Source organism: Heliangelus exortis, chromosome 2 (genome assembly GCF_036169615.1).
Source record: "Heliangelus exortis chromosome 2, bHelExo1.hap1, whole genome shotgun sequence".
Classification (NCBI taxonomy): Eukaryota; Metazoa; Chordata; class Aves; order Apodiformes; family Trochilidae; genus Heliangelus; species Heliangelus exortis.
In genome coordinates, this window is record NC_092423.1 from 10,952,946 (window position 1) to 10,978,909 (window position 25,964).

Sequence of the window (25,964 nt, forward strand, 5' to 3'; positions counted from 1 at the left end):
ATGAAGTTGCCTCTCAGTCTCCTCCAAGCTGTAGACTCAGCTTCTTCAGCCTTTCCTTATAAAGGAGATGTTCCACCCCTCTAATCATCTTGGTTGCTCTGTGATGGACTCTTTAAAGCAGTTCCCAGTCCTTCTTGAACTCATGGGCCCAGAACTGGACACAATATTCCAGATGGGCCTCACCAGGGCAGAGTAGAGGGGGAGGAGAACCTCTCTCAAGACCTAAAGTTAGGTCTGTTGTTTTTCCTACCATGCATGAGCTTCACTGCTGCTCAGTCAAAATATTTTCATATGCTCCTTCCATATGTAAAAAAATGGTAGTTATAACTTTTGCTCTCCCTTATTCTGGGAGGGGAAGACCAAGGAGTTTACCTTCCCACTAAGTGGTGATGAATTGCACTTCTACAGGGCACGTTAAATTGTAAACTATAAACTTGCAGAACTCCAGACCTGTATAAAATCCAGGGACCGAAACTCTACATCACCTGTCAAATTTGTACTCTTAATGCTAACAGGAAACTCCTATTTAATACAAGAACAAGTCAATAAACATTCGGACCTACTTTTGCTGATTAAATATACAGTTTATGCTTACTATAAGAAGTTAAACTTTGATAAATACTTGAGCCCATATTACAACGTGCAAATAAATACAAAGCTGTGTCTGTGTCCAAGTTTGCTAACCACCCAAACTCCACCAGGCTCACAGCATGAAAGCAGCAAAAAACTAGGATTAAGCCTAGCTTCTTCCTCCTGTTGAGTCTGAAATCTTTTGACCATGTGGTGCTGAAGAAATAATAGCAAGCCCCAGGGATTCAGGGATGAAAGGCAGAAACTAGCAGCTGAGCAGTGGCAAGGATCAGCTTCTTACACTGATTTTCCATTGCAATTAACTGCATACCAAATCACAGCCAAATGGTGGCTAATAGCAGAGATGAAGTTCAACCTGTTTGACTTTTCACTGGAAGGTACAAGCACCACAGGTAGCCTCACTTAGAGTGAAGTAGGAACAGAAGATTTAACAAGCTACTACTTGTCAGCTCTTAATTAGCAGCTCCCATCAGAGCAGCAGCACCCAACTGCAGCACCGTCTGCTGCAGTGCAAACTCGAGATCATTAGTTAAATTTTCAGAGGGATCAAATTTTGCTTGAGCAGTGGTATTAAACAGCTAAAACATGGCAAGATTTGACTACCTTTCAGTTGTTTCAGTCTGTAGAGTTTCTAGCTAAACTTAGTACCTGATAGTATCAGCTAAATTGGATGCAAGAAACAGGTCAGGTTCCTTGGACTAAATCCCCAGACATGCTGCAAGATGATTTTTATTTTGCAGCAGTACAGCATTTGATTTGGGCAAGTATGTGTCTAACAAACTATTAGCCTTGCTGTTTTGGCAGTAAGTCTGGTTTGCCTCTGCTGTAACATTGCCCACTACATGGCAATGCACACTTTGCTATGAGCTTTGAGTAGATAAACTGTGCCCTTGTCCTCTGTGTATTCACAAGGAAAAGTGCAGTTTGTCGAGCCTGCCTGCAAGAAATGTGGGCAACTTGTAGTTCTTTAGGAAAGTTGTGTACAATAAAGTGGTATATTCTTGGAAACATTGTGCATAGAACATTCAAGAGGGATTTAAAATATAAAATATAGTAAAACTTTGCTCATATTGCTCTGAGGAACAGTTAGAGAGCTGAAAATTGAGAAGATAAATTGTTTGCTTTGGGCCTTGTGTAAATGATGGACCCTGTGAGGGAAATATGTGAGCTGGTACATCATCCACACAGAATCTCTTTTGTTGGTAGAGACCTTCTTATGTTCTGCATGTCTCGTGGATGTCTACAAAACCAAAGACACATGCTGCTGATATAAATCCTTAGATTTGTAGCCATCATTCAACAAACTTTCAATAAAAAGATGCATCCCACTATAAAATTGCCACCAGACATGACAGAAATGGCATGAAGCAAAAAATTTTGTATGGACAGGGGATAGCATAGTTAAACAACAATGCTGGGAGCCAAATCACAAGTGAGAAATTGGTGTTTACCTCAGCTTTTAGTTTTTCTTTCCAAGATACTGAAATAAATATTAAATAATAAATATTGTAACAGAAGAGGGGGATGTCAAACATCTTCAAGCATTTATATGTAAATGTACATTTCAGTATTGTATTTTTTAAGAGCCTCTGGAGTTCTGACTTCTTTAAAACACTGCATGGATGAATCAACCTTTTTGGTATTTAACTTCTAAGCCATAGATTCAAATACATACTCATATGCAGTAGATGTTTATGCTTCTTCTCCATAGGGTTTGTGTGTATGTTTGTGCACAAAATTATAAGCAGATAATCAGGAGTGATAAGGTTTAAGAATCTAATATGTCTCCCACTGAACTTTAAACTATTATTTGCATGAGTAAATTGTGAATGTTGGAGCTCTGAGAGCAATTTCCGTCGCCGGGAAGTAGCACTATAAAGCATTTTATAAACTATCACCAGTTTGATACAAGTTGTCTCTCAGATTTTATAACAATGTAGAAAACTGCTTACATTTTTGCAGGAATGCAGGGAGTGAAATGTTGTGGTTAGTTTTGCTATGGAGGAAGAGTGATGAACAATGTAATGAACAGCAAGCAATATGCCACAATCCTTTAATCTTAACACAAAAGGCTCTTTGTGTTTCTTCTACACCATGCAATTAAAAGATGAAAATAATGCTAAAATAGTCTAGGCTTTTGGGGAAGAAAGAAAATATATATGTTTTATTTTTGGAATTGTGGTTTATAAGAATTGCTGTTTCAATAATGGAGTGTCAAATCTTGGGTTTAACAAAAGTGCTCTTAAATAGTAAACCAAAGTTGCAAAAAGGAAACGTACGTTCTTTGAAAGCAGAACACCTGCTAAAATTATTGTATCGTAGAAAAAAAAGAGGAACACATGTGACTGCTGTGTCCCGTGTGTAAGAATTCTTACTGCTTTTATTTCCAGACAAAGAGGGCTGGAAGAGCCATGGCTGTGTCTGTGTGAGTCGTGGTGGGGAGCAAGGAGCCAGTCAGGAGGGAGCAGTTTGGGCTGACACCTGCATCAGCTGTGTTTTTGGGAGGTTATTACCATGTAGGTCTAGTCCTGGTCCCATGGAGTGACCTTTCTGTAGTGTCTGGGGCCTGGGAGGTGCATGCCCATACTGTGGGTTGGAGTTAGTTCTGGCACAGGGCATAGGGCTTGCATACTTCAAGCCAAGAAAGCGTGGTATGGAGGGGGCAGGGTAGTGGTCAGGAAATCTGTTCCAAAAAAAGCCCTCCAAAGGAAATGGGTAGTCTGTAGGGCCTTTGCAGATAGACACCTTTCTCTGCTCATGATGACCATCTTAGTTGCAGCTCTGCAGCCACAGGGCTTCAGGAAATTTTAATTCTTACAGCCATCCTTCATACTCCTTCTCCATGTCTCAGACATGGGGCTTCTTCTCCCACCCTGGAAACACAAGGGGGGATTCTTTAGCCCCAGAGGTCAACCTTTTCCATGGCTTGGGACATGGAGCCACAGTGAGGCAGCAGATGGGTTCCCCAGGGTCCTTGGCCCATGCGTTGCAGAGGTGTGAGAGAAATTCATCTCCTTCCCTCTCTGCCAGGCATGCTAAGTGCAGCTCTCACACAGGCAGCCATATGCCAGGCTGCCAGAAATAATGGTTATTTTAAAAGTAGTTGGGATAACAAAACCTTCTTCATTTACTACAAAATAAACTGAGAACTGGCCTGTTGTTTTAAGCTGTTATCAGGGTTGAGAAGGATGAGTGTTTCCTCCTTGATCCTCACATGTAAATATGATACTGTGTAAGAGGCTCTGTGTCCAGCCTGTCAACTGCTGTATCAGCCAACAGCTCTTAAAGCAGATACTTTTTAGAGAACCAGAATAAAAGGAATTATATCACTTGTAGTTAGTTCTGCATTAGGAAGGGAGGTTTTTTTTCTAAGACAGTAGAGCTGTGAAGACTGACAATGCTAGTATCTAATCCTTTTTTGTATTTTAGAAGTCTTTTTTTTTTAAGAATTAAATAAAAAAAAAATATCATATCTTTCTTTTACAAATCAGGGGTGGTGGTTACTTTTAGTATCTTCATGTTCTGTGAAATGAATACAAAGGAACCCCTGGGGATGCAGGGTCTTTTCCCCCTGTTCCCTTGGAGTCTTTCTTTTTTTGAATCATTCTTTGGCGATGCCATCTACTGATGGTCACTCTAGGCTGGATGTCTGTCATATCCCCTCTTATCCTTCCATCAGAAACATATTCTTGGCCTTTCTTTTCTGGGAGATCCATCTAGTTGCCCTTGCCTTAAATCCCAGTGGGAAGGGGTTTCTATAGGAGAAAACATGGGATTGATTTGTGACCACATCATGTCTCAGTGAGTCCTGCTCTATTTCTGCCCCTCTCTTCTATCTCTGGCAGCAAGTGGTGCCTCACACATAAAATGCAATTGCGTCTGACCGTGCACATATGAATTCATATAATTTTTTTTTAAGTAGCCTACAAAATGTTCAGTATAACACTGTTCAGAGATTTCTTCTCTTTAATAGTAGTGTTGTACTTTATTTCATTACACCTGTAGAATTAGTGAGCATTGCTGAGCATCAGAAACTTGCCAGTCCTCTTTGACAAGTACCTCTAGGTCCCGTGGACTTGAAAATTGCATTCCTGCAACTGGTAGAATACTAAAATCTATTTAAATTTTCTGAATTTGGGAGGAGGGGTACTTTTAATACTTGAATCCCCATCTTTAACATTGTACAGATGGTGTAGTGTTCATGCATTTTTTAAATTATTTCGACTTACTGAATTTAATATTCTGCTAGTTGAAAGTATCCATGTGCATACCAGAGGGTTCATTCTGAGGACAGAGCTCTAAAATAAATTATAGACCTATAGTCATAAATCAGTCATTTTTTTCATTGAGAAAGTGGTGGCACTGGAAGAAAGTTATTTAGTGATCAAAATGCATCATTAAGCTTTTAAAAAGGGATTCTGTGCCTGTAGTGGAACTGTAGGCAATTTATGGCTTATCTGTATGCATTGCCTCCAGCTTTTGGAAAATTTGTAAACAAAGCCAGATGCTCATTATGTTCCTGTTCAGGGTTGGTTAGATGGGTAAATGCCATCAGAAGCACTTTGGTCCTGTTGGGTTTCAGCATGATACAGGAAATGGAATTGCTCCAAAATATTATTTTTTTTTTATAATTCTCATACATGAAAACATACTTCTAGTTTGTGGACACAGAATGTATTTTTTAAAATAGTTTAACATTATAAAATTATGAAAGTAATACTTCTGGAACTATATTGTATACTAAATTATGTGTCCAGCTTTTTTGCTGTGTCAGAACTCATGGTTATACTGTGATGTAGTCAAGTACCACTCACCCTTTTTAAGGGTTTCAGGTAGTGCAGGAGGCTGTGGAGGCTTCTGTCCAGGGTAGCTTCTTCTTTTTTACTAAATGTTAGGGAACTGAGATGTGAGCTAAGTGACTTTTTGCAACCAGTTTGATAAATTGATTCATTTGCTATTGACTTGATAATTTTTATCGGTCGCCTTTTGTCTTCTGTATAGATTGTGCCATGTGAAAGGGGTTCTTGTAGACTACTTTTTTTTTGCTTTTAATGCTCTTTAAGCATCCAGAAACCGTATACAAATTTTACAGTACAGTTGCTCTACACAGATTGAATTGCTATAGGTTAACAGCGTTTTCCTTGTAACCGTATTTGTTTCAATGTGATCATAATCTGATCCATTTCATAATTCATCATTAACTTTTTGATGTTTTTTTATTTTTATTTATTTATTGGCTGCAGCTGACCAAGTAAGCAGGTCATGGCACGCCTAACGAAGAGACGCCAGGCAGATACAAAGGCTATCCAGCATCTTTGGGCAGCTATTGAAATAATCCGGAACCAGAAGCAAATTGCTAACATTGACCGTATTACAAAGTAAGTGATTCATTTAAAGAAAAATCTTGGGGAAAAGTTGATGCTATTAAAGGCCCTGGGAAACAGAGATGGTAAACAATGGGAGAGACTGTGAAAAGAGATACATGCATGTCTGTGTTACTGATTATCTAATTATGAAAAAAATTATCAAACTGAGCCTCTAAGGATCCTAAACTGAGGCTTAATCTATTGAATCAAGATCTTACCCTGTATTTGTTTTGTGTAAGCAACTGTAGGAAATATTGAAGTTTAGTATGTCAGAGCTGGTCAAAATACAAGAAATAGATCTAACAGTAAGGAGAAAACCACAATGCAATCTGTAAATAATTTAATTCTTTAGGAAAATGTGATACGCCAGTAGAAAAATCTTTTCCCAAAAGAAAACATAATCATGAAATTGAAGTATTTTGTTGCTCAAACAAATAAGAACCCACATTTGCTGAGACGGACACAAGATGCTATTAAAGAAGACACGAAATTATTATCACCAATGCCTAACACTATTGTTAATATAAAAATATTCTTCAAAATTCATTAGGTGTTGTGTACACAGAGAGATAGATATACTTTGTTCTGTGTAGCTTGCAACAGTTCAAAAGGTTTACATATTAAAATAGCTTTTAAGATTATTTGGAACAGCTACTAAAATAAAAACTGTGGGAGGTTTTGTGCCTCTCTGCTTTGTCTGCATTTCCAGGCCAACATGTACATCACGTTTGTCAAAGTAGTCAATATGAATAATTTAAAAGAGCAAAAGTAACCAGTCGGCAACTCTTCAGTTGCCAGAACCAATGTGAACTGGTAATGAGGTCAGAGACCTCTAAAGGGGAGGATTTTAAACAGTGCAGGTGACTAACAAAGTGAAAATCATTATAATGTGGTCAACTGACAGAGTCTGAAAGCTCTGGGGTGCAAGTGACAGGTGAAATTGTCTTCCTAAGTATAAGGATTGTAACAGTTCAGGTTCTCCAAACATAGTGAACAATAAAGTAGAGAAAAAAAAAAAAAAAAAAAAGCATTATAGCCCAGATGAATTAGTGTTTACATATCTCCTAAAACAAACAAACAAACAAAAGATACACCATTAAATTGAAAAGCACCTTCCCAGAGATCGAGTTCCAAATGAGAAGGTGACTATAATCACCCTTTTGAGAGTTTTTATATTCTGGGGAATTTTGTTTGTGAGGTTACAGTGAGTTTCAGAATGGTTTAAAGTATGGTGTATATTTGTATCAGATATCCAAAGAGACAAAGGGGTAAACTAATTCTATACACTTTCCATTTTAACATTTCAGATTACTTGCTTCAGCGTATACTTTGTTGAGTTCGTTAGCTATTTATGCTCTTTTTTATATGTAAAAAAGGGAGACAAGCATGTTTAGCTGAGTTTTCATCCCACTCTTATGAGAGATGCCTGTTTTAAGATGGTGTGTATAATATTTAGCTATGAAGTTAGTCAAGACAAATCCTATTGTTACAAACATGTTTGAGAAAATTAGACAGATACTAGAAAAATAAATACTCCTCTTGATAACTGAAGGATAGTTTGATTTAAAAAAAAAACCAATCTAGATCCTTATTGTATGAATCATCTCTAATCAGAAGAAAAACAAGTAGCTAAACAGAGATACAGGCAGCCCTAGTACTTTGAGAAAGATGTCCAACATGTTAGCACAAAGTGATCCAAAAAGAGCTTGGACACTGTAAATGCTCCACATGCACATCAGTGGCAAGAGTGATGAACAGTGATCTAGTTACAATTATATGATGTTTCTAATAAGGTGACTTCACAAGGAAAAGATAAAGACCTTTGATTAACAGAGATAAATGAGTGTACATATTATTTCATATTCAAAATAACATTGTGAAAATAACAGGGTGTCAGAATATCTATTCTGATAAAAACTGAGCAACTGATGTATTATTCCAGAATCAAGGGTCATTTGGCAAAGTACAACTATAATTCCTTAAAAGATAAATCAGTGTCTGGGCACACAAGCAAATGTGTGAATAGTAATATCAAAACGAAACGTTGGTCAAAAGTGAAAATTATGACTTTACACACATAGTTGGACCTAAAGGGAGGATTACAACATTTTTTAGAAGTGTTAGTGCCTCTCAGGACTGACGGAAAGAGTAGCTTTGTGTGTTACAAGTATTTGCAATTAATAATGACAATGAAGCTTATGAAAACTTGTCAGCAAAATAAGCTTTTTTTGTTGTTTAAGGTAAGTGACAGTCATCCTACCTTGTCATATAATGGATGACAAATGTGTATTTTCAGAGGACATAAAAAGTTGAAAAGGTGATACATGATATGATTTTTGGTTCTATTTTCTTTTTGTCCTGGTTTGAAGGTTCATATATTGCCAGAGACAAACTGTCTGTGTATTTTGTGACCTATTATTCCAAACACCTTCAGAGCAGAATCTCTATTGCTGATGATCTGTTTGTTGATTTTTCTCTTAAACAGCAGCTCAGCATTGTTGTGTCTTCCTAACATATTCCTTTTTATTTCCACTACTTCTTGCTTTTCTTAGTCTTCTGCTGATGAGTAGAAGCCACTATAAATATTTACAAGCATTTACTTTTTATGACCTGGTTGGACATGTTTGTAATACAAAAAAAGGATTCATTTTTTACAGATAACGAAGTATTTCAACTCAATATGTAAAAAAGAGAAATTTATATAACATGTTAAAATATTTAAAATGTAGCCTGTGCTTTATTTCTAATTGTTAAAAATATCTGGGGTAAAGATATCGGCAATAGAAAGTATGTGAGAAAAATCTATAGAACTAACCACACATTTTTTGCAGAGAACGCAAGAGTAGGAGGTTTGTGTAGGAGAAGCCAAGAACACTAGGAAGTACTTCTCATATTATCAGGAAAACCTATAAGGAAAGAGACTGTTTCATTAAAAGTGGACTAAAAACAGTATGCTTTGCTTTTTTCAACTGATTAGGGGGAAAAGCAAGAATAGAAAAATGTGTGGTTAGGAAGTGGTTAAAACTGCCTTACACTGAAGAGTCACTTAGAAAATTTGAATATGCAAGTGAGAGCCTTTAAGAAACCAGGTATTAAGCTTGCTGAATTTTTGGAAAGTATTTTGCAGAAAGTCATTGCATAAAGAGAAGTATTAAGAAACACAAGAAAGGTGTCTGGTTTTGAAGGAATGAAAATGTGTGTTTGTAATGCACAGCAAGAATATGACACTGATGGTTGGAGTGTTGTATAAATAATTAAATAGAAACATCATTAGTGAAGAGTCTCCATTGCAGAGAAAAAATAAAAATAAAAAAGCAACAAATCATTGTATGAAATGGATTCTGCAGCTGTTGTGATTATATGTGAAGGTACATTGTGTTTGGAAGGGTACTTTCCATTGGTTGGGGATAGGCACTCTTCAGTAGCTTGAAAAGTAAATGAAGGAGTGAAAACCACTAGTAACAAGAAGTAACAGTCTAGTGAATTTAAAGGAATTACTAGTAAGAGTGCAAACTCCCTATTAAAGAGAAGTTCCTATCTTAGTAACGAGGCTTCAGTGTGTTCAAGGCATTTTTGTTTAATGTTGAAGCTCATTTGAAGGCAGTGGTAACGTTTCTGTAAAGGTATGCAAAATAAATGTTCTCACTCAGCTTATGTTGTCATAGTGTGCATCAAGTCAGTGAATTATAATTTAAAATCCATGTACTAGGAATAACTAGTACTTCTAATCTACCAAATTACTTAACAACGAAATAATACTTCTAGGAAGTATTCATCAAGAAAAATTACTTAGTTTTCTGTTCAGGCTTGATGTTGGGATAATTTGACCATAATATGTCAATTATTTAGATGAGTATTATTGGTATTAGTTATGCTGTAAACACTAGTGAAGAAATGGTTTCCCATATCTTGTGCTGTCAAGAGCACAGCTTGAGAAATCGTTGATCCCTAAAAGTGTGCTAAAATTTTTAATTATGCTTTGACTTTGTTTTTTCCTCTTCATCTTCCATCTGTTTTGTTTTTGAGGTAACCTCAAAAACTGATTCTATGGAATAAAATGCCTTAAAATACACTGGAAAAAAAGGCATGCATATCTACATGAGCCACATAAATTACTGACATTCATTTCCCTAGCAGATCGTTAAGTATTTCTGTACAGACATATTTTTAAAGTTATCTTTCTTTGGCTAGTCCAGTCTTCCAGCTTCTTTTATAGTGTTTTCTTTATAATTCCCTTACAGTTAAATAGACTGCTAGGAGTTAATCAAATATTAATTAAATATTTACCCTTTTTCTCTCAAGGTATTAGGTTTCCTAACAAGAAATTTATGAACCTGTCATGATCTTTATGAATAGTTCAGAGTTCATTACTTTTTAAGTTACTGTTATTAAAACACCCCATTGGCAAATGTGGTGTGCTAGAACTATTATTGACTGCTTTCAAGATTTTGTCATTGTGAACAGATAATTATTCTGGTTTCTACACTGTTACATCAAGACTAATGTGAAGAAACAAAACATACTTCCATACTTCCTTCCTCATATCTTTCTCTTTCTTCCTTTGATGTGTTTCATGATTTATTTAGTTGATTGGCTTCTCTCCCTGTCTCTTGCTAAGGCTTTGTCTATAATGTCTCCCATGACAGGGAGTGTTCTGGCACCATCTGGAGTGGATATGTTGTGACCACACTGCATTGCCTTCATCTTGTGGAGTGTTTCTTCGGCCCTGACGTATTCTTTGTTTGTTTTATATGTGTGTGTGGTTCTTCAGTTCTAAGCACCAAAAATAGTGCAACCCACAGCAATGCTATTCTTGAAGCTTGCAGCTAGAGGCATGACACTTCACCATCAGGCACGGTGTGAAGGCATCTGAGGACATAGAGCAAGCTGGAACACCACTGGAGTGCCCTTGGCCAAAGGAGCCAGTCCTGCCATAGTTTATATCCATGTTTGCTTTCCGTAGCAAACTAACTTCTTAGCCATGCTTTGCCTTTTTCCTAGGAGGAGCAAGTTGACTTTCTCCAGAATAAAGCCTGAGGAATGAGTTAGTTTGGGAATGAAACCAAGGGTGACCATAGTCCACAAGGTAGAGGTATCACAACTTTTGGGAGGATGATAGATGGATAGGTGGATAGACCATAAACCAGGATGAAACTGATAAGCTGTAACTGGAGAATTTGTGTTATTGTCAAATAATGCAAAACTGAAACTACCATTTTCATCACAACATCGGTGATATGAGAAAATGTTGTGCTTTTTTTTTTCATAAACAGGTAAAAAGACTTCTGTTATTTTTAATTTGCCTTCAGATAGGATGCTCCAGTGCTAGGTCCCTAAAGAGTCATAGCCATTTTCCCCATATTTCTTCAGTACACTCATTTTTGTTATTTTCTAATTTGATGTAGATGCAGCAAAGTCATCATCCAAGAGAAATGAGCAGATCCCAAACCTATATTGAGTAGACTGTCAGTCCCCTTTTAGCTTAGTGCAGACTGACATTAATCAGCATAGATGGGATAGCATGCCAAAAAAAAATTTGTCAGTATGAAAGATTACTGTAAAATGATGAGATTTTCTGGTCTCATGGTTGAGGTGGAGTTGCTAGCAGTTGTAGATTGAGTAAGTGACCCTCTCAGTTTGACATTTAGTCCTGAGAGGGGGATTTCTCTTCCAAATACCACTCTATGAAATTTCTCCAGTCAATCTCTGAGAATAGTTAAAGTTAAGGGCCTCTCCCATCCATAAATCTGCTTTTGTTGCCTTAGGTCTTCTGCCACTCTCTTTTTAGGCCATCTACTTTTAAAAAAACAATTTCTAGAAGCAGCGATTAAAGCAAAGATGAGAATGAGCAATTTGAACAGGTAGAGAATAATCACAAGAGAGTATAAATAAGAAAATGAGCAATTCAAACGGGTATGGAATAATCACACAAGTCTATAAATAATATGCAATTCACTGGCAAGAAGAAAAATTAAAATAACAAGATTCTTCCAGTATTGCTTATTTGAAGCTCAGAAACGTGTTAGAAAAAAAATCTGTCACTATTTATAGTACCTTTGATTAAAATTTAAATCTTCTTAGTATTTTGCATGTTGCAACTAAATAGACATGCATAAACAAAAATAGTAAGACATAAGAATGATTAGGAGAGCAGATGACTCTGGATTTATAGCTGGATAATCCTGTTGTTTAACTTTACATGAGCAGTAGCACCTGCTATTTCTTCGAGTGAAATGAAAGCTTAGAAATGTTTTTCTGCTTCATCAGTTTCATATTCTCTGTTAAACCATTCCCTCTCATCATTTGTTCTGTGTGAGCAGGGCAATATTGAAGGAGGTGCTCAAGACAGCCCACATTTTACCAGTTGGGAAAGGGTGAGGAAGAACAGTAAGGTGAAGTTTTATTCCGTGCCATGAAGTGTTACAACAGTTCCTAACAATTCAAGGGAAGCAAAAGTGTGGACTTGGAGGTTCTACAAAAGAAGCAAGAGACTGCTTCCTCAGCAGGCCATAGCTGCTTCTTGTAGAGTGTTTACCTCTGAGAAAACTGAATTCTGGTTATATAGGGTTGGCTTAATTATACATACATGCATTACAGAGACACATCACCCAGTGATGATAGGGTAGAAGACTCTTGGTTTTAAATACCTCTTTATGTGTTTTCTGTTACAGGCAAGACAAGGCACATTTGTCTGCCTTCTAATTCCTAATTCTTCTACTTTTTTTCTCTCTTTCCTATTATAAACTTCAGTTGATTCTTCTAGCCCCAAACCAGTGGGGTTTTTTCTGTTTTCATGTAACTGTTGTGGTTAAACCAGGAGAATGAACCAAGTCTAAGTGTTCTGACATAGATAATCCTGGTTGAAAAAAAAAAAAAAAAAAGTCTTCTTCAGGATTTTTTTATCAATTTGGTAAAAAACCATCATATTCATAAACAAAAAGCAATCTAAAATTGGTATTTTACTACCTAAGAAGAAAATTTTCAGTAAAAGTGCTCTTTTGGCTGTAAATAAACTCCCTGCTTTATGTATGCCTAACTATGAGTTACAAGCATAGCAATGGGTTGCTTATCAATGTGACGGACAGCAAAATTTTTTACTTATTTGATACATTCATAGTTTGTACTGATGGGTTCACATTGAGGTTAAACGATGCATTCACACTGAAATTTTCAGAATTTTTCAAAAGTTCATGTATATATTACAAATAATATATAAACACTGAAAACTGCATATATGCAGGAAAGCACAGGGAATCTAAGCAGCGTTTGCATCATAACTGATGGACAGTTTTGATTATAAATTTGCACTGAGACTGACCAAATTCAGCAAGCTAGTAAGTATTTTTAATATCCAGATTAAGAAAAATGTTGAAGAGAAGTGAAGAACTAAGGTACATTCATATTTATAGACCCTTAAGTGGAAATGATAGTTTGTCATTGATTGCACAAGGGATGTTTACGGTGTCATATGTTTATTAATGTAACATTGATGTAGATATCTACATTACTCATAAAGCTTTTATCTTTTTATATATGGTGTTTAATATAATCTTTTGTCAGTTCATCATAATTTTCTGTTTTGGATGCTGTGTAGCTTTATTGCTGGTTTAGGCCCATTTTAAGAGCTATTTTTGACTAAGGATGGTTGAAGTAGGGATGGCAGAAAAAAATTGTAAACTTTTATTTGAAAAGCCTACAAAGACACTAGCTGCATTTGCTCTGAGTAGTAGTGGAATTAAAATTTCTGAATGAGTACATGGGGTTAAGGTGTCATCTTGAGTTTCTAATGCTAATTTCTTAATGCTAATAATTACTCTTTTTCTCATCAAGCTCTTTCCCTGATACAGGTAATTTCTTCAGTTTTTTTAATGGTTCTATTTTATCACATTAATTAAACTGATTAAAGGAATACAGAAAAAGTGGTTCAGATATATTAAGCAGTGTTGTTTGTGATGTGTTAGGCAGAATAATTCCTTCAATTTGGTACTGAGCCACAGTCTTACCATGTGAAAAAGAGCATTGCTACATGGATTGCTGAGTCTGCTTCTTATTTCTGGCTGTCATAAGACAAATTCAGTGCCTAGTGTAGAAATCTCTTCACTGTGGGACTGACAGAGATTCCTTGCTACATTTTTTTCCTGCTTTGTGCAGACCACATAGAATGGAACGGATGCTGTAGCTGGCTGTGCAGCAGTTAATCCTGTAAGGGTTTAGCACAAAACCCCAGACCTTGGTGAGGAGAAGAGCTTGAGGTGAAGCTAAACCATATCTTTTATTTGAAGAAATGTTAAAGCATCTATCTCCTACATTTCATTCTGTAAAAAGTAAATAGGTGCTCAGAGGTTCTAATGAATTTTCCTTATCTAATAATTCTTACAATCTAACGTTATTGTTAGTAAGGCACTTTTATTGTTTTTATCTCAAAGGTCAGTGTTCTTCATTGATTCAGTAGGGGAAATCATCTCTGGGTTAAGCATGAGTATGACTGATAAATAAAATGATTCACACTAACAGCACAAACACATGGTTATTAACAACAGCCATACTCCTTGTTTGGTGTTTGCTAATGAGGGACAACTCCTTTAAAGTCTTGTTACTGTGTGTTATTTCATACTTTTCATCGATAATGCATGCAAACTATGAACTCCAGCATAAATATGGAGAACAAAAGTGGTGGAAGTGTAACTGACTTGAAAATCACTATCCACATTTTCATTTTGATGAATATGCTCATGTACTCCTTTTCCTGTTTCTAGTAACATTTGTGCTGAAGTTGTGTAAGTTTACGTAGAAAAATGCACAACAGGCTATTTTCTTTCTAATTATTAAAAGTAAAGCACTTTACTTTTTATGTCACAATCAGTACTGGTCTTTGCTTGAGTCATAACATCTTTATGATACTTGAAAGTGAAACTTCTAGCTTATATTTGGTTTATTTGCTGTAAATAAATGTGGCTTTCTGTTAAAAGTAAAAAATCATAATTAGTGTGACATGGACATTTAACAGGTTGTTATCTGGCCTGAAGTGCTCATCAAGTCTTTCTCTGTAATCAGTGGAGGCAGAATGATCTCCAAAGCACTACTCATACCATTTATTTTAGGCTGTGGTCTCATACACCCATTCATGTAAACAGTGGCATCACCAAAAGCAGCAGCCCTGCCCCTATGGCTTTTCCAGTAGTTATACTCTTCCCTAACTGGTAATTAGGTGAACATTTGTGTGACAGTGTGATGATTTTGAATCTCCACCAAGCTAGTACTAATCTGATCCAAAAACCTCCACAACCAAATAAAGAAACTTTTTATTACTTTTAAGCCAGATAAAAAATAAAATTAAATTAGATACAAAACTAAATCACGAAAACACTTGAATGTATATAGCATGTTTTGCACTGAGATGCACAGAATGAGCTGAATAAATATTTCATTTGCCAGGTATTATCCAGAATGTTATATTCTGAGTCATATATTACTTGTTTGTCTCTTGAGTACATCCACAGAAAAGTGCTGGATGTAACAGTGGCTCTGCATATAAACAAGTGATTTTGCATATGCACGGAATGCCAGTGAGTGTTCAGTGCTCCTGTTCCCCTGTAGTGCTCAGTGCACACACATGTGCATCATCAACAGTAACACAGATCTTGGCTTTAGGTAAGTTTTCCTTAAGAAGGTGTTAGTAGTTCTGAAAGGAAGATTATTGTAGATAAGGATTGAATAGCTCAGTACCTTAATTGCTTGCTTTTCATGGTCATATTGGTGCATTACACCATCTTAAGTGTACAGTGAAGTTGTATGTGTGATAATTTAAATTACCGAAACAAGTTAAAATTACCACGTGTTTGACAGAAATGACCCGGGTGCTGAATATTATAGAAAATGTCATGGTGCCTGTGGTATCTAAAGCATGTACACACAAGATTACTCTTTAGCTTTGTTTTAGCAGCAGCTGATGTGAGTTTCAATGAAGTGCTGCATCTTACTTTTTAAATATCAAGCTTATGCATTCTTTTTGTTTTATGAAAACACTGTATAAAATCAGATTCAGTGTTCATGCAAATGCTGTATTTCTAGTTCATGAGGCAGAGATCAAAAAATATTTAAAGACATTTCCTATTTAGTCTGTGTGCATTCAAAATAAAAGTTGCAGATACTGATGTCAGAGGAAAAAGAAAATTCATCATTTCTCTGTGATTCAGTTTCTTTGTGTCCCCCTCCTGGAATTTTGGACTGCTCATGATGTAGATGATAGAATCAGTGTCTGATTGCACATGAACAGCTCTCTCAGTGCCTCTGTGTGTGTTTGGTCTATGCAGTGTTCTCGACTGTGAAGCACAGTGAAAACCAAACGCAGCCTGTTCATATACATACATACATCTCTCTTTGTGAAGTCTAAATACAGAGGAAGAATGTTATGCTTTGGTTGTCTTAACCTTAGTGAATTTAATCCAGAATTAAAACTTCTGATCCTGTAAACATATTAAAAAGTATCAGAAAACAGAAGTGTGCTGCAATGTCCCCACTGAAAAGGGTGCTGCTTTCTCTCTCTGTATTGTCTTCAGCTCTGGGTTTCTGGCAAGCAGGGAATATTAATTTCAAATATAATGCTTTGAAATACAAATACTACCTGTAATGTTTAGTCTGTATTTTGTGAAAGTTAATGGTACCACAGCTCTGCATCTGTTGGGAGCAGGCAGCCTGCACTTCTGAGACCTGGAGATACATTGGTGAGCACACATCTTCACCTTGTGTAGTAGCAGGGCTAGTATAGCTAGTGGATTTCTGAGATTTGAGCGTGGGTATTTTAAGTTCTTATGCTATGTAGCTTTAGTTTTAAAAAAAAAAAAAAAATTAAAGCCATATCTTCCACTTTGACTTTCAGTATGACCAAGTGACCAATTGTTTGCAAATTTTAAAAAGCATTGAAAGTGCACAGTCCTTCACTAAAACTGCTGCCAATATAGAACTCAGAATAGGTTTTTAGCTGCTTTCCTTCAAAATTATGTATCATTCCTTAGGGTCTGGCCCTGAATCTAGCATATTTTTGTATACCTGTGGCTAACATTTTAAATTAATGGCAGTCTTTCATTTGAGCTTAATGGGACCTGGTGTATTTTATTAGATCTCAATTGGGAGTTGTACTGGGAGCTGGGCTCTGCATACAAGCAAATGGTAAGACCTCTGTTTCTCCCTGGATGAGTTGCTCAGCAGATCCTCTGCTGCTGCCCACAGCCTGGTACTTCCCTTCCTGTTGTGGAGGGTGGAGCCATCCCGAGTAGACAGAGATACTTGATCCAAGATTACAGTGTTTGCTGCTAAAATTAGCATCTACCTACACTTTTCACACTATTGTATGCTATAAAAAGCAGATATTTTCTCTATATATTTTACTGTCATCTTTTTCAGAGATGCTTGCTGTAGCATTTTTTTCAGTATTTCCCTTTTGATGAGTTCAGGCTGCTGAGAATGCAATTCCATATGAATCCAGAAAACTGTGTTGTTTTTTTTTTATTAAATGCTCATGTCAGCTTCCCACCTTAAGTAAATTTTCTTCCTTGTCCAGCTTTGGTTTTGTGCCACAAAACTCATGCACTCATGTAAACTATTTGCTTCATCTCGGTAGACTCAGTTGCGTTCAAAAGGACTCTTTGGGGCAGCATTAGCTGTTTATGAGCATTATTTTGTGGCCATCAGTACTTTTGGACCAGGCTTGGCTTTGTGTTGTCCTGCACAGCACCAAGCAAAAGAGCTATAAGCTGCGTGACAGCTGTAGGGGAAAAGTTCACCATCTGATCTCCTGCAAGTGCCAGCTCCTCTTGTATCTGTTTTGCTCCCATGGTGATGGCAGCTTTAGAGTCTGCTTCCTCCACACCCCTTAGATCGAAACAGAAACTTGTTAGGTTTTAAGGTGTATTACTAAGCATGTGTCAAATGTAGATTTTGAACAGAAAGAGATGCTGGACAATGGCTAGGTGGAGAAAGTTTTTTTTTTAAGGTTTAGGTGTGGGCTGTTCACATGCTGACAGACCTCGGTGCTTCCATCGTGTCTCCTGTATATTGAGCAGGCAAGCAGTTGAGAGGAGGATTAAGGTACTTGGTTTGTTCAGGTTTGTTTAGAAAAGGGAGGTGGCGAGATTCAGTTGTCACTTAGTAGTGGCACCAGTTATAGGAGTTTCTGCTGTCAGGGCAATGTGGCTGGGGTGGGGCACGCAGGAGGTGACTGTGGCTGCTGGATGCTGTGAGAACTGCTGACCCCTTTGGCTGTCCCTATGGTGTCTGAGACAGGGGTTTAGGGTCAGGGTTTTAGGATGGGAAACAGGACAGAAGAATATGGTGATATTTGATTGCTGATAAATTTGAAAAGAACTGACTACTGTTTATCTTCAGTGTCAAATAGTTTTAAAATTGCTATTGCACATTTTCTGATTGGCATTTGTGTACTAAATGTAGATGAGCAGTTACCCACACATACAGTCTACAAATCTATAAGTGATTATCCTCTTTTCTTCTTTTGCTGTTGGACATAGGTGTGCACATAAACCAGCTGTTTGCATGTGTGCATTTACCTGATTTTGTTCGTAGTCTTGTTTCTGAAGGTCAGCACATTTGCATATACATGATTGTGTGACAATGCCAAGGTTTTTTAAGCATGATAATGATCAACCTGTATGCTAAATGTTGTTTTTCTTTGCTTTCCAAGTGGTCTTGCAATAGGTGAAAATGTGCTTTACTAAAGCTCTTAGAAGTTGATTTTTAAAAAATGTAGTTTTGATAGATTTTCTAGCTTCTTCCTTTCTGATGTCAAGGAGGTTTACACTGCCGGTTTATAAATGGAGAAAATACCTATAAATATTGTAATAATGAGCAGCAGTTTAGTTGCTTCTGTACCCTCCAGACAGGCAGTCTCATTTGGTGAATGAGAATTTAACATGCAGATTACAAGGCCAAACCTCCTCTTTTCAGCAGACAGGCCCTCATTTTGTATTGTAGGGATTAGCACAGTTATTTTGCAAAGGTTGCTTCATCCCTCTATCTGATTAAGGCTGGTTTGCTGATTTAGGGGATTTTACTTTGTCTCTGTGCCTTATTCTCACCCATCTAAAAGCAAATTTGCTTTACTTCTCATGGCTGGCTCCATAATAGCAGTATAGGGATTGTACTACTTCCCAATCTGTTGGTGTGGAGAACTGGGCAAGAGCAGCACAGACCAGCATTGCTTCAACTCCCTGTCTCCAAGGCAAGGCTAATAAGCTCTTGTTGAAAACAGCAACAGGGAATTGCTTTATCACTCTTACTTGTTTTTAACTTTTTCATGACAGATGCTTCAGTGCTTGCAGTGCCAGGAAAAGTCTTGCACTCCCTGTATTGGTAGTGCCACTTTTGCACAAAGACGTCTCGATATTGGTTTTCCCCCACCCAGTAATAGGTTTGATGTGATAGTTAGGACTCCAAGCACCTCACTTGCTGTTTCTAGTTTAACTTTTGTGTTTCAGCAACTTTCACAGGTTGTGACAGTTTTTCACATTTCATTATTAAAGGAGTTTAACTATCTTTCCTGGTTCAGGTCCTGTGCCTTAGTAACTTCTTAGTTTAGCTGTTGTCCTTCTGGCTGAAAAGAAATAAGATAGGATTTTATCCATCCCCAGCTAGTGTTGTTTTATAGTCTTTGTGAATATCTGGCCAGGTACATTTCACAGGTTTTAATATAAGTAAAAATATGGGGGGAAGGAGTACTTTTCTAACAGTTCTACTCTTTGAAGTAAAAATGTTCTCTCTACATGTTTATGCTATCCTATGAAAGCTGATAGCATTTTACTTTAAATATGGAAAACATAGCTCTTGTCGATTTCCAGACTGCACAGTCTGAACATTGACTATAGTATTCTGCAGAAAGCCACTGGGGATTTATTACTCCCAATTTACAGCTGGAGAAAATGTTGAGATTGTTTAGTTGGTGGCAGTACTTTCACTCTTGTTGTGAACGCAGATTGGGTTTTAAGAAATGAGAGATTTTGAGACTGCTGCTCCTTTTTATTAGTGCATACACTGCCACAGTTGAAATAAGCAGATTAAACCTCTTAGTTGATTAGAGCTGGTTTAAGACTTTCTGGTTTGTATTATGTATCAGTCCTTTTCAGAGTTGTGAGAACCATGAAACTTATATTTTGCATTCAGAAGTTTTGCTGGCCTGTGTTTCTGCAACTATGGATGATGCAATGCAAAATACATGATTTCTTCAGCAGGATGCACTGGAGATTATGGCATTGGGTTAATACTTGGTAAGTGTTGGCAGGCCTAGAGCAGCCCACTGGGTAGTGGCAGGGAAATGGCTGCTATGCTCAGTGCCTGATTTCTTACATGAGTAAAATGGGAAGAATGACAGTTTGTATCTATGCTATGTATTTTGAGACCTCTTAAAGACTTGAAGAAACTGCAGAAGACATGCATGCTGTGTCTCTCTCTGATGGGGAGGTGGCTAGTACAGAGTTAAAATGGCTATTTGCTGAAAAAGCAATACAGGTAGCAAACATTGACAAAGACAATTTTCACTTTAGGAAGCTGGTTGTGTTTGCATAAATATGTGTATATGTGCACACAGATACTAAATACATGTAACATGAGTATATAAACAAATCAGTAGTTTTCCCAATTTCAGGCAGTTTCAAACCCTCATCACTTTATGCCTCAGTGTGCTGGTGCTCTGTTTGAAAGTGAGGTAATAGATTTGAGTCTCTGCCTGTTTCATCCCTTCTTGGAACCTGGAGTATTTGGCAAACTCATTTGTAATATTGATTATCATTTAAACAGGTTCTTATGTAGAATTTTGGTTTCTATGGGATTAGAGAGAAATCAGATTGGAAGGATGAGCATCCACCCAGTGTGATACAGAACTGAGCTGATGTGTCTTAACCATAATAAGGACATAGATGTGTTGGAATGAGTCCAGAGGAAGGCCACAAAGATGATCCAGGGGCTGGAGCAGCTCTGCTATGAGAAAAGCTGGGATTGTTCAACCTGGAGAAGAGAAATCTCAGGGAGGACTTTATAGCTGCCTTCCATTACCTGAAGGAAACCTACAGGAAGGCTGGAGAGGGAGTTTTCATAAGATTGTCCAGCCACAGGACAAAGGGAAATGGTTTTAAAATGGAGGAGAATGGGTTTAGAGTAGATCTTAGGAAGAAGTTCTTCATTATGAGGGTGGTGAGGATGTGGAACAGATTGCCCAGAGAAGCTGTGGATGCCCCCTCCCTGGAGGTGTTCAAGTCCAGATTGGATGAGCTTTTGAGCAACTTTGTCTGCATGAGAAGTGTCCCTGCCTGTGGTAGGGAGGTTGGAGTAGACAATCTCCAAGATCCCTTCCAGCCTAAGCTATAGTATGATTCTATGATTTTATGTTCAGATCTCAGCAGTGCAGTTCATTGCAGTGTGATCACTATGGTTATATCTAGAAAAGGAGAAAAAACATTTAATATTACAACTCTAGCTGTTGGCTTTTGGTTTGTCATGCATTTGGTTTGTCATGCACTTTTTAAATAAAACTATTGTACTCATGGGCATCACACAGGTTGATTGGTACATCTCCACATTGATGCAATAGTATATATGCTATAGGAGGTATTTCAGAAATGTAAGTTTCAGTTTATTTAAAGAAGTCTCTTTAGAGGCACAAATGAATGTGGAGATTTATCAGAGACAAGCCCAAGCAGTGTGAGTTTCATTTTTGAGGTATGCTTTTTTTTAGAAGATTACTGTGCTACTACTGGTCTAAGTGTGTACGTGATAACTTCAAGGGGAAGAAAAAAATATTTGGAGTAAAAGGGTAAATGGTACAAATTTTGTGGCCTTAAGAGCAACCTAAAACTGTGTATTATTTTAAGTAATTTGATAAAGACTCTTTTTTTGGTGACACATTTTATAGTTCAGCACTTAAAGACTTTTGTGCTTTGTGTGCAGGTATATGTCTCGAGTCCATGGTATGCATCCAAAAGAAACCACACGTCAGCTGAGCTTAGCAGTCAAGGATGGTCTTATTGTTGAAACCCTGACAGTGGGCTGTAAAGGGTCAAAAGCTGGTATTGAACAAGAAGGATATTGGTTGCCAGGAGATGAGATTGTGAGTATAAAATCTTTGTGAAAATAAATCAAAACTTCTGGTATCTTTGCATGAATGTTCTTTTAATTTCTATTTAAAGTTATTTATAGATTCTGTGTTGGTGCTTGTGAAGAGGGAAATAATGCACTCTTAAACTTTTTTAACCTTTCTATTCCATAGAAGCTCTTTCTTCTGGATTTCTAATTTTTTTTTTCTGCTATGAAACATTGGCAAACACTTTGCTCAGTCAGCCCTTTAATGTATTATTCACTCCTGTACAGGAAGACGATAAATATTATTGGTATTACTTGAAATCCTCAGACATCCTCAAATCCCAAAGATGGTATCTTTTTAAAAAAATAGAAGACAAGAATTTTTGATTCATCTTGCTTTAATCTGCATCTGAAGAAGGAAGATCCTTTCTCTCAAAAGTGCAACAAGAAGTTGTAGTTTATATACAAATACACATAAAAAATGTGTTTTACAAATGTTTGTGAACACCAGAGCACTCAGTTAAGAAAGATTTTCATAGCAAATTAATTACAGGCATCCCGTTATTGTTCCACTGGATGTGTAAAGTCAATATTTTAATTGACTTAAACAGGTTGAGAGTTATACTAAGGAAAGAAAAGTGTGTGTTCTCTGTCTCTCCATAGCTGTGATGAAGTGCTCTCACCATTGACCAGAAAAATATTATTGCACATGTGCTTTGCCTTTGTCTCTGTACTTACATGACTATGTTTTTATAACCAAAAAAAAAAAAAAGTATGAAATACTGGTAAAGTGGACAGCATTGTCTCAGGCATAGAAACTAATTTAACATTTGTGGAAAACCAGAAAAATTCTACAGGGAAATAAATTCTAAAATACTGAAATACTCATTACATTGCAGCCATCAATAGGATCCTGAAATGGAAGCAACAGACTATTTTTGTTTTAAAGTTAGAGGATTAGAAAATGGGAACAAGCCCTTTCCATAATAGAAAACATTATGGTTAAAGTTATCCCAGTTACACTAATTTAACTACTGAAATAGGTATTTAACATACATTATGTCACTGTTAATATTCTCATTCTAGTTTCATTAGAAACTCTCAGTGGAGCTTTTAAATGGTAGGTAGCTTTGTTTTTACTATTCTCCCTGGAAGTAAACATTTCAAATTTCCAACTTAGCTGTTTTAGGTATTTCTTATGTCAGTTTTGTCTGTTTAGAGGTGATGTTCACATTAAGTCTGATATCTGTAGATATCTCAAGTATTCAGTTTTCTTTCTATTGCTAAGAACAAAAAGACTCCAACCAACCAACCAAACAAAAAACCCCCACAAACCAAACCCCAAAGTGCTTCACAAATAGATGTTTTCTTAAATGGTCATTCAAAAAATGTTCCTTGGACTTATTAGGAACAGTTATCTAAAAAAGCTTGCAAGATAACCATCATGTAAATTCCCAGTGAGTCATCTGAATTATGTAATTATTTCATCTCAGAATGAATTGTCTTCGACTTGACTGAAGATGCTTAAGCCACATTCTGAATATCCCTTTCCTTAGAAGTATTAAGTGATTGCCAGTCACTGAAATCACTGACGCATTGTGCTGTGTCTCTATGTCTGATGGCCATCTCAGTTGTTCAGAACATGAAACACCAGTGCACATTGGACTTAACAATTTTATGCAAAAATAGGAATCAGCTTCTGATGCAGGCCATGTTTCAACAGTACCCAACCTCTGATTTTTTAATCCTAATATTGAATCAAAATGCTGCAGGCACATGAAGCAAAGCATGGTTTTGGCATAAAGTAGTTCTTTTCATTCTTCTATTAAAAAAAAATTAATAAGTAACACAGTGTCATTGTCATCACTTGATATCAGATCAAGTATCTTCTGTTCTGCAACAATTGGTGCAAACCCATGAAGTTTGGTATGTTCTCTACATTGGACACACTGGATGGTTTTACTGCTGTTTTGTCTGCACTTGAGCAAGATGCAGGTTGTAGTTCTTTGTAATTCAGTACTGCTCAGATCTGGTACTGATGACTGTGGAACCATGAACTCAAGTTCCATTTCAGGCAGGACAGACCACAGGAGCCTTTTCAGACAGTCCACTTGTGGGAGATAGAACTCTGTGAAATTGGGCTGTTGATGTTGGAACAGGGATTTCAGACTCCAGCATTTACAGACAGACTCTTGACCCAATTTTCAAACTCGGTTGGATTGATACTACAGGAACTTGGAAAGCTCATAATGTGATAAAGAAAGACATGAAAACTGATCCACCACCTATTGGCAAAAATGCCCTTGGATTTTAGTTTATTTTCTGGCACCAAGGACCAGATGTTTCAAGGAGTTAGCAGAGAGACTCATTCTGCCATCCCTCCTGTATTCAAGTATCAAGTAAAAAAAAAAAAAATCAAGTAAATACTTGATATTTTTTTACATTCTTGAGGTTTTGGAGCTAAATCTTAGCATTTTAAAAAAATTGATATTCAAATAAACAAATTACTGGCCTGGGCATTAGAACTGCTAAGCACCTGTATTTGTTACTTGTGTAAGTGCATGACCAGAGGCTGCCACAAGGCCTGAAAGTCCTGGTTTTTGTGCTGACTGTGGACTGATAGCTAAATGTTAATAGTAATTAAAAACATACACATTTTGAAAACAGCTCTGTTTGGAAAAGATTCATTAGGTAATCTGTGATGCTTGCTTATGTTTTTCCAAACATTTTCCCAGTCCAATAGGTTGACATAATGATAGAACTATGCACTAAGGATATCATCTCTAACAGGGTTAGTTTTAACTGTCAGAGGAATGTGCTAAAAATTTTGCTACTTTGTTACTGTTTTTGTATTAGTATGTTAAAGCCCTGGTAAAGGAAAAAAAAACAACAAAAAAACCAAAACAACCCAAACAAACAAAAAAAACAACCAACCAACCAAAAAAAAAAAAAAAAAAACCCAAAACAAAACCTCAGAGAAAAGAACAAGATGGAGTGCAAACATGAAGAAGCTTGAGGGCACCAGGAGGAGGCCCTTCTAAAGGGGACAAGTTACATGGAAATGAATATTCTGAAAAGTTGGAAAAAAAGTATTATCAGATTTAAAATATGTATAAAATTGTTCTCTTTTTCTCTCAGATATATGTGGCAGAAATATTTTATATAAGCTACTAAATTTAAAATATGGAGTCAGTTGCCAAATGTACTCTATTCCAACTGGTATTTAAGAGCTGGTATTTATACAATAATGTTGCTGCAAATATTATGTCTCTGGGGCTTGTGCAGGTACTCATTTTTTTGCTTATTTGACATCTATACATATGTTTTGCAGATTTTCAAAATGTATTCTCATCTTACAGACTTTAAATCATCTTGCAGATGATTAATGCATTTGACACAAAATAAATGAGAGAAGAAATTATTTTCCATTGTTATCCAGGATTTTAGTTAGGAATTTCTCATTTTCACTGTTTGTCGATGCCATAATTATGCAATTCAACAAAAATCTCTGCAGCTTCTTGCCTTACAAGGGAAATGACTTTCCTGAAGTCTCGTGATGAAAGTTTACTTTTCTTCTCTGAAAGCTTTATTTCTGTTTCTCTTGTAGCTTGTAGAACTACAAGTATTTATTAACTACATAAAATAAATTCTCTCCTTTCTTTTTAGGTTTAGAAAAAAAAATGAAAATGAGTTTTGTTAACTATGTTTTCAATGCAGGGGACAAAATAGCAAGGAGATGTAGTTCTCGAAGAAAAGAATCATGAATCCCCTTACCTGTTCATTTCTGTTTTCAGTTATCCCATGATTTCATATACTTTTATCTGTGTAAAATAATGGTTGGTCTAATCCAATGAAAGAAATAAAATTAAAACACCTATGTTATGTAGCTTTATGGGGAGTTATTATGGGGAGTTCTTAGCGTTA

At 36.7% G+C, this 25,964-nt stretch overlaps 1 protein-coding gene across 3 annotated transcripts in view; it reads left to right on the forward strand.

Annotated features, from left to right (window-relative positions):
* Nucleotides 1-25,964, forward strand: part of ZMYND11 (zinc finger MYND-type containing 11) — a 106,303-nt gene that overhangs the window by 40,948 nt on the left and 39,391 nt on the right. For all 3 annotated transcript variants that reach the window (XM_071734765.1, XM_071734764.1, XM_071734767.1), the window contains exons 2-3: nucleotides 5,835-5,969; nucleotides 21,909-22,068. In XM_071734765.1, coding sequence (XP_071590866.1) covers nucleotides 5,854-5,969; nucleotides 21,909-22,068 — 276 coding nt within the window. In that variant the 5' untranslated portion in view covers nucleotides 5,835-5,853. The remainder of the gene's footprint in view (nucleotides 1-5,834; nucleotides 5,970-21,908; nucleotides 22,069-25,964) is intronic.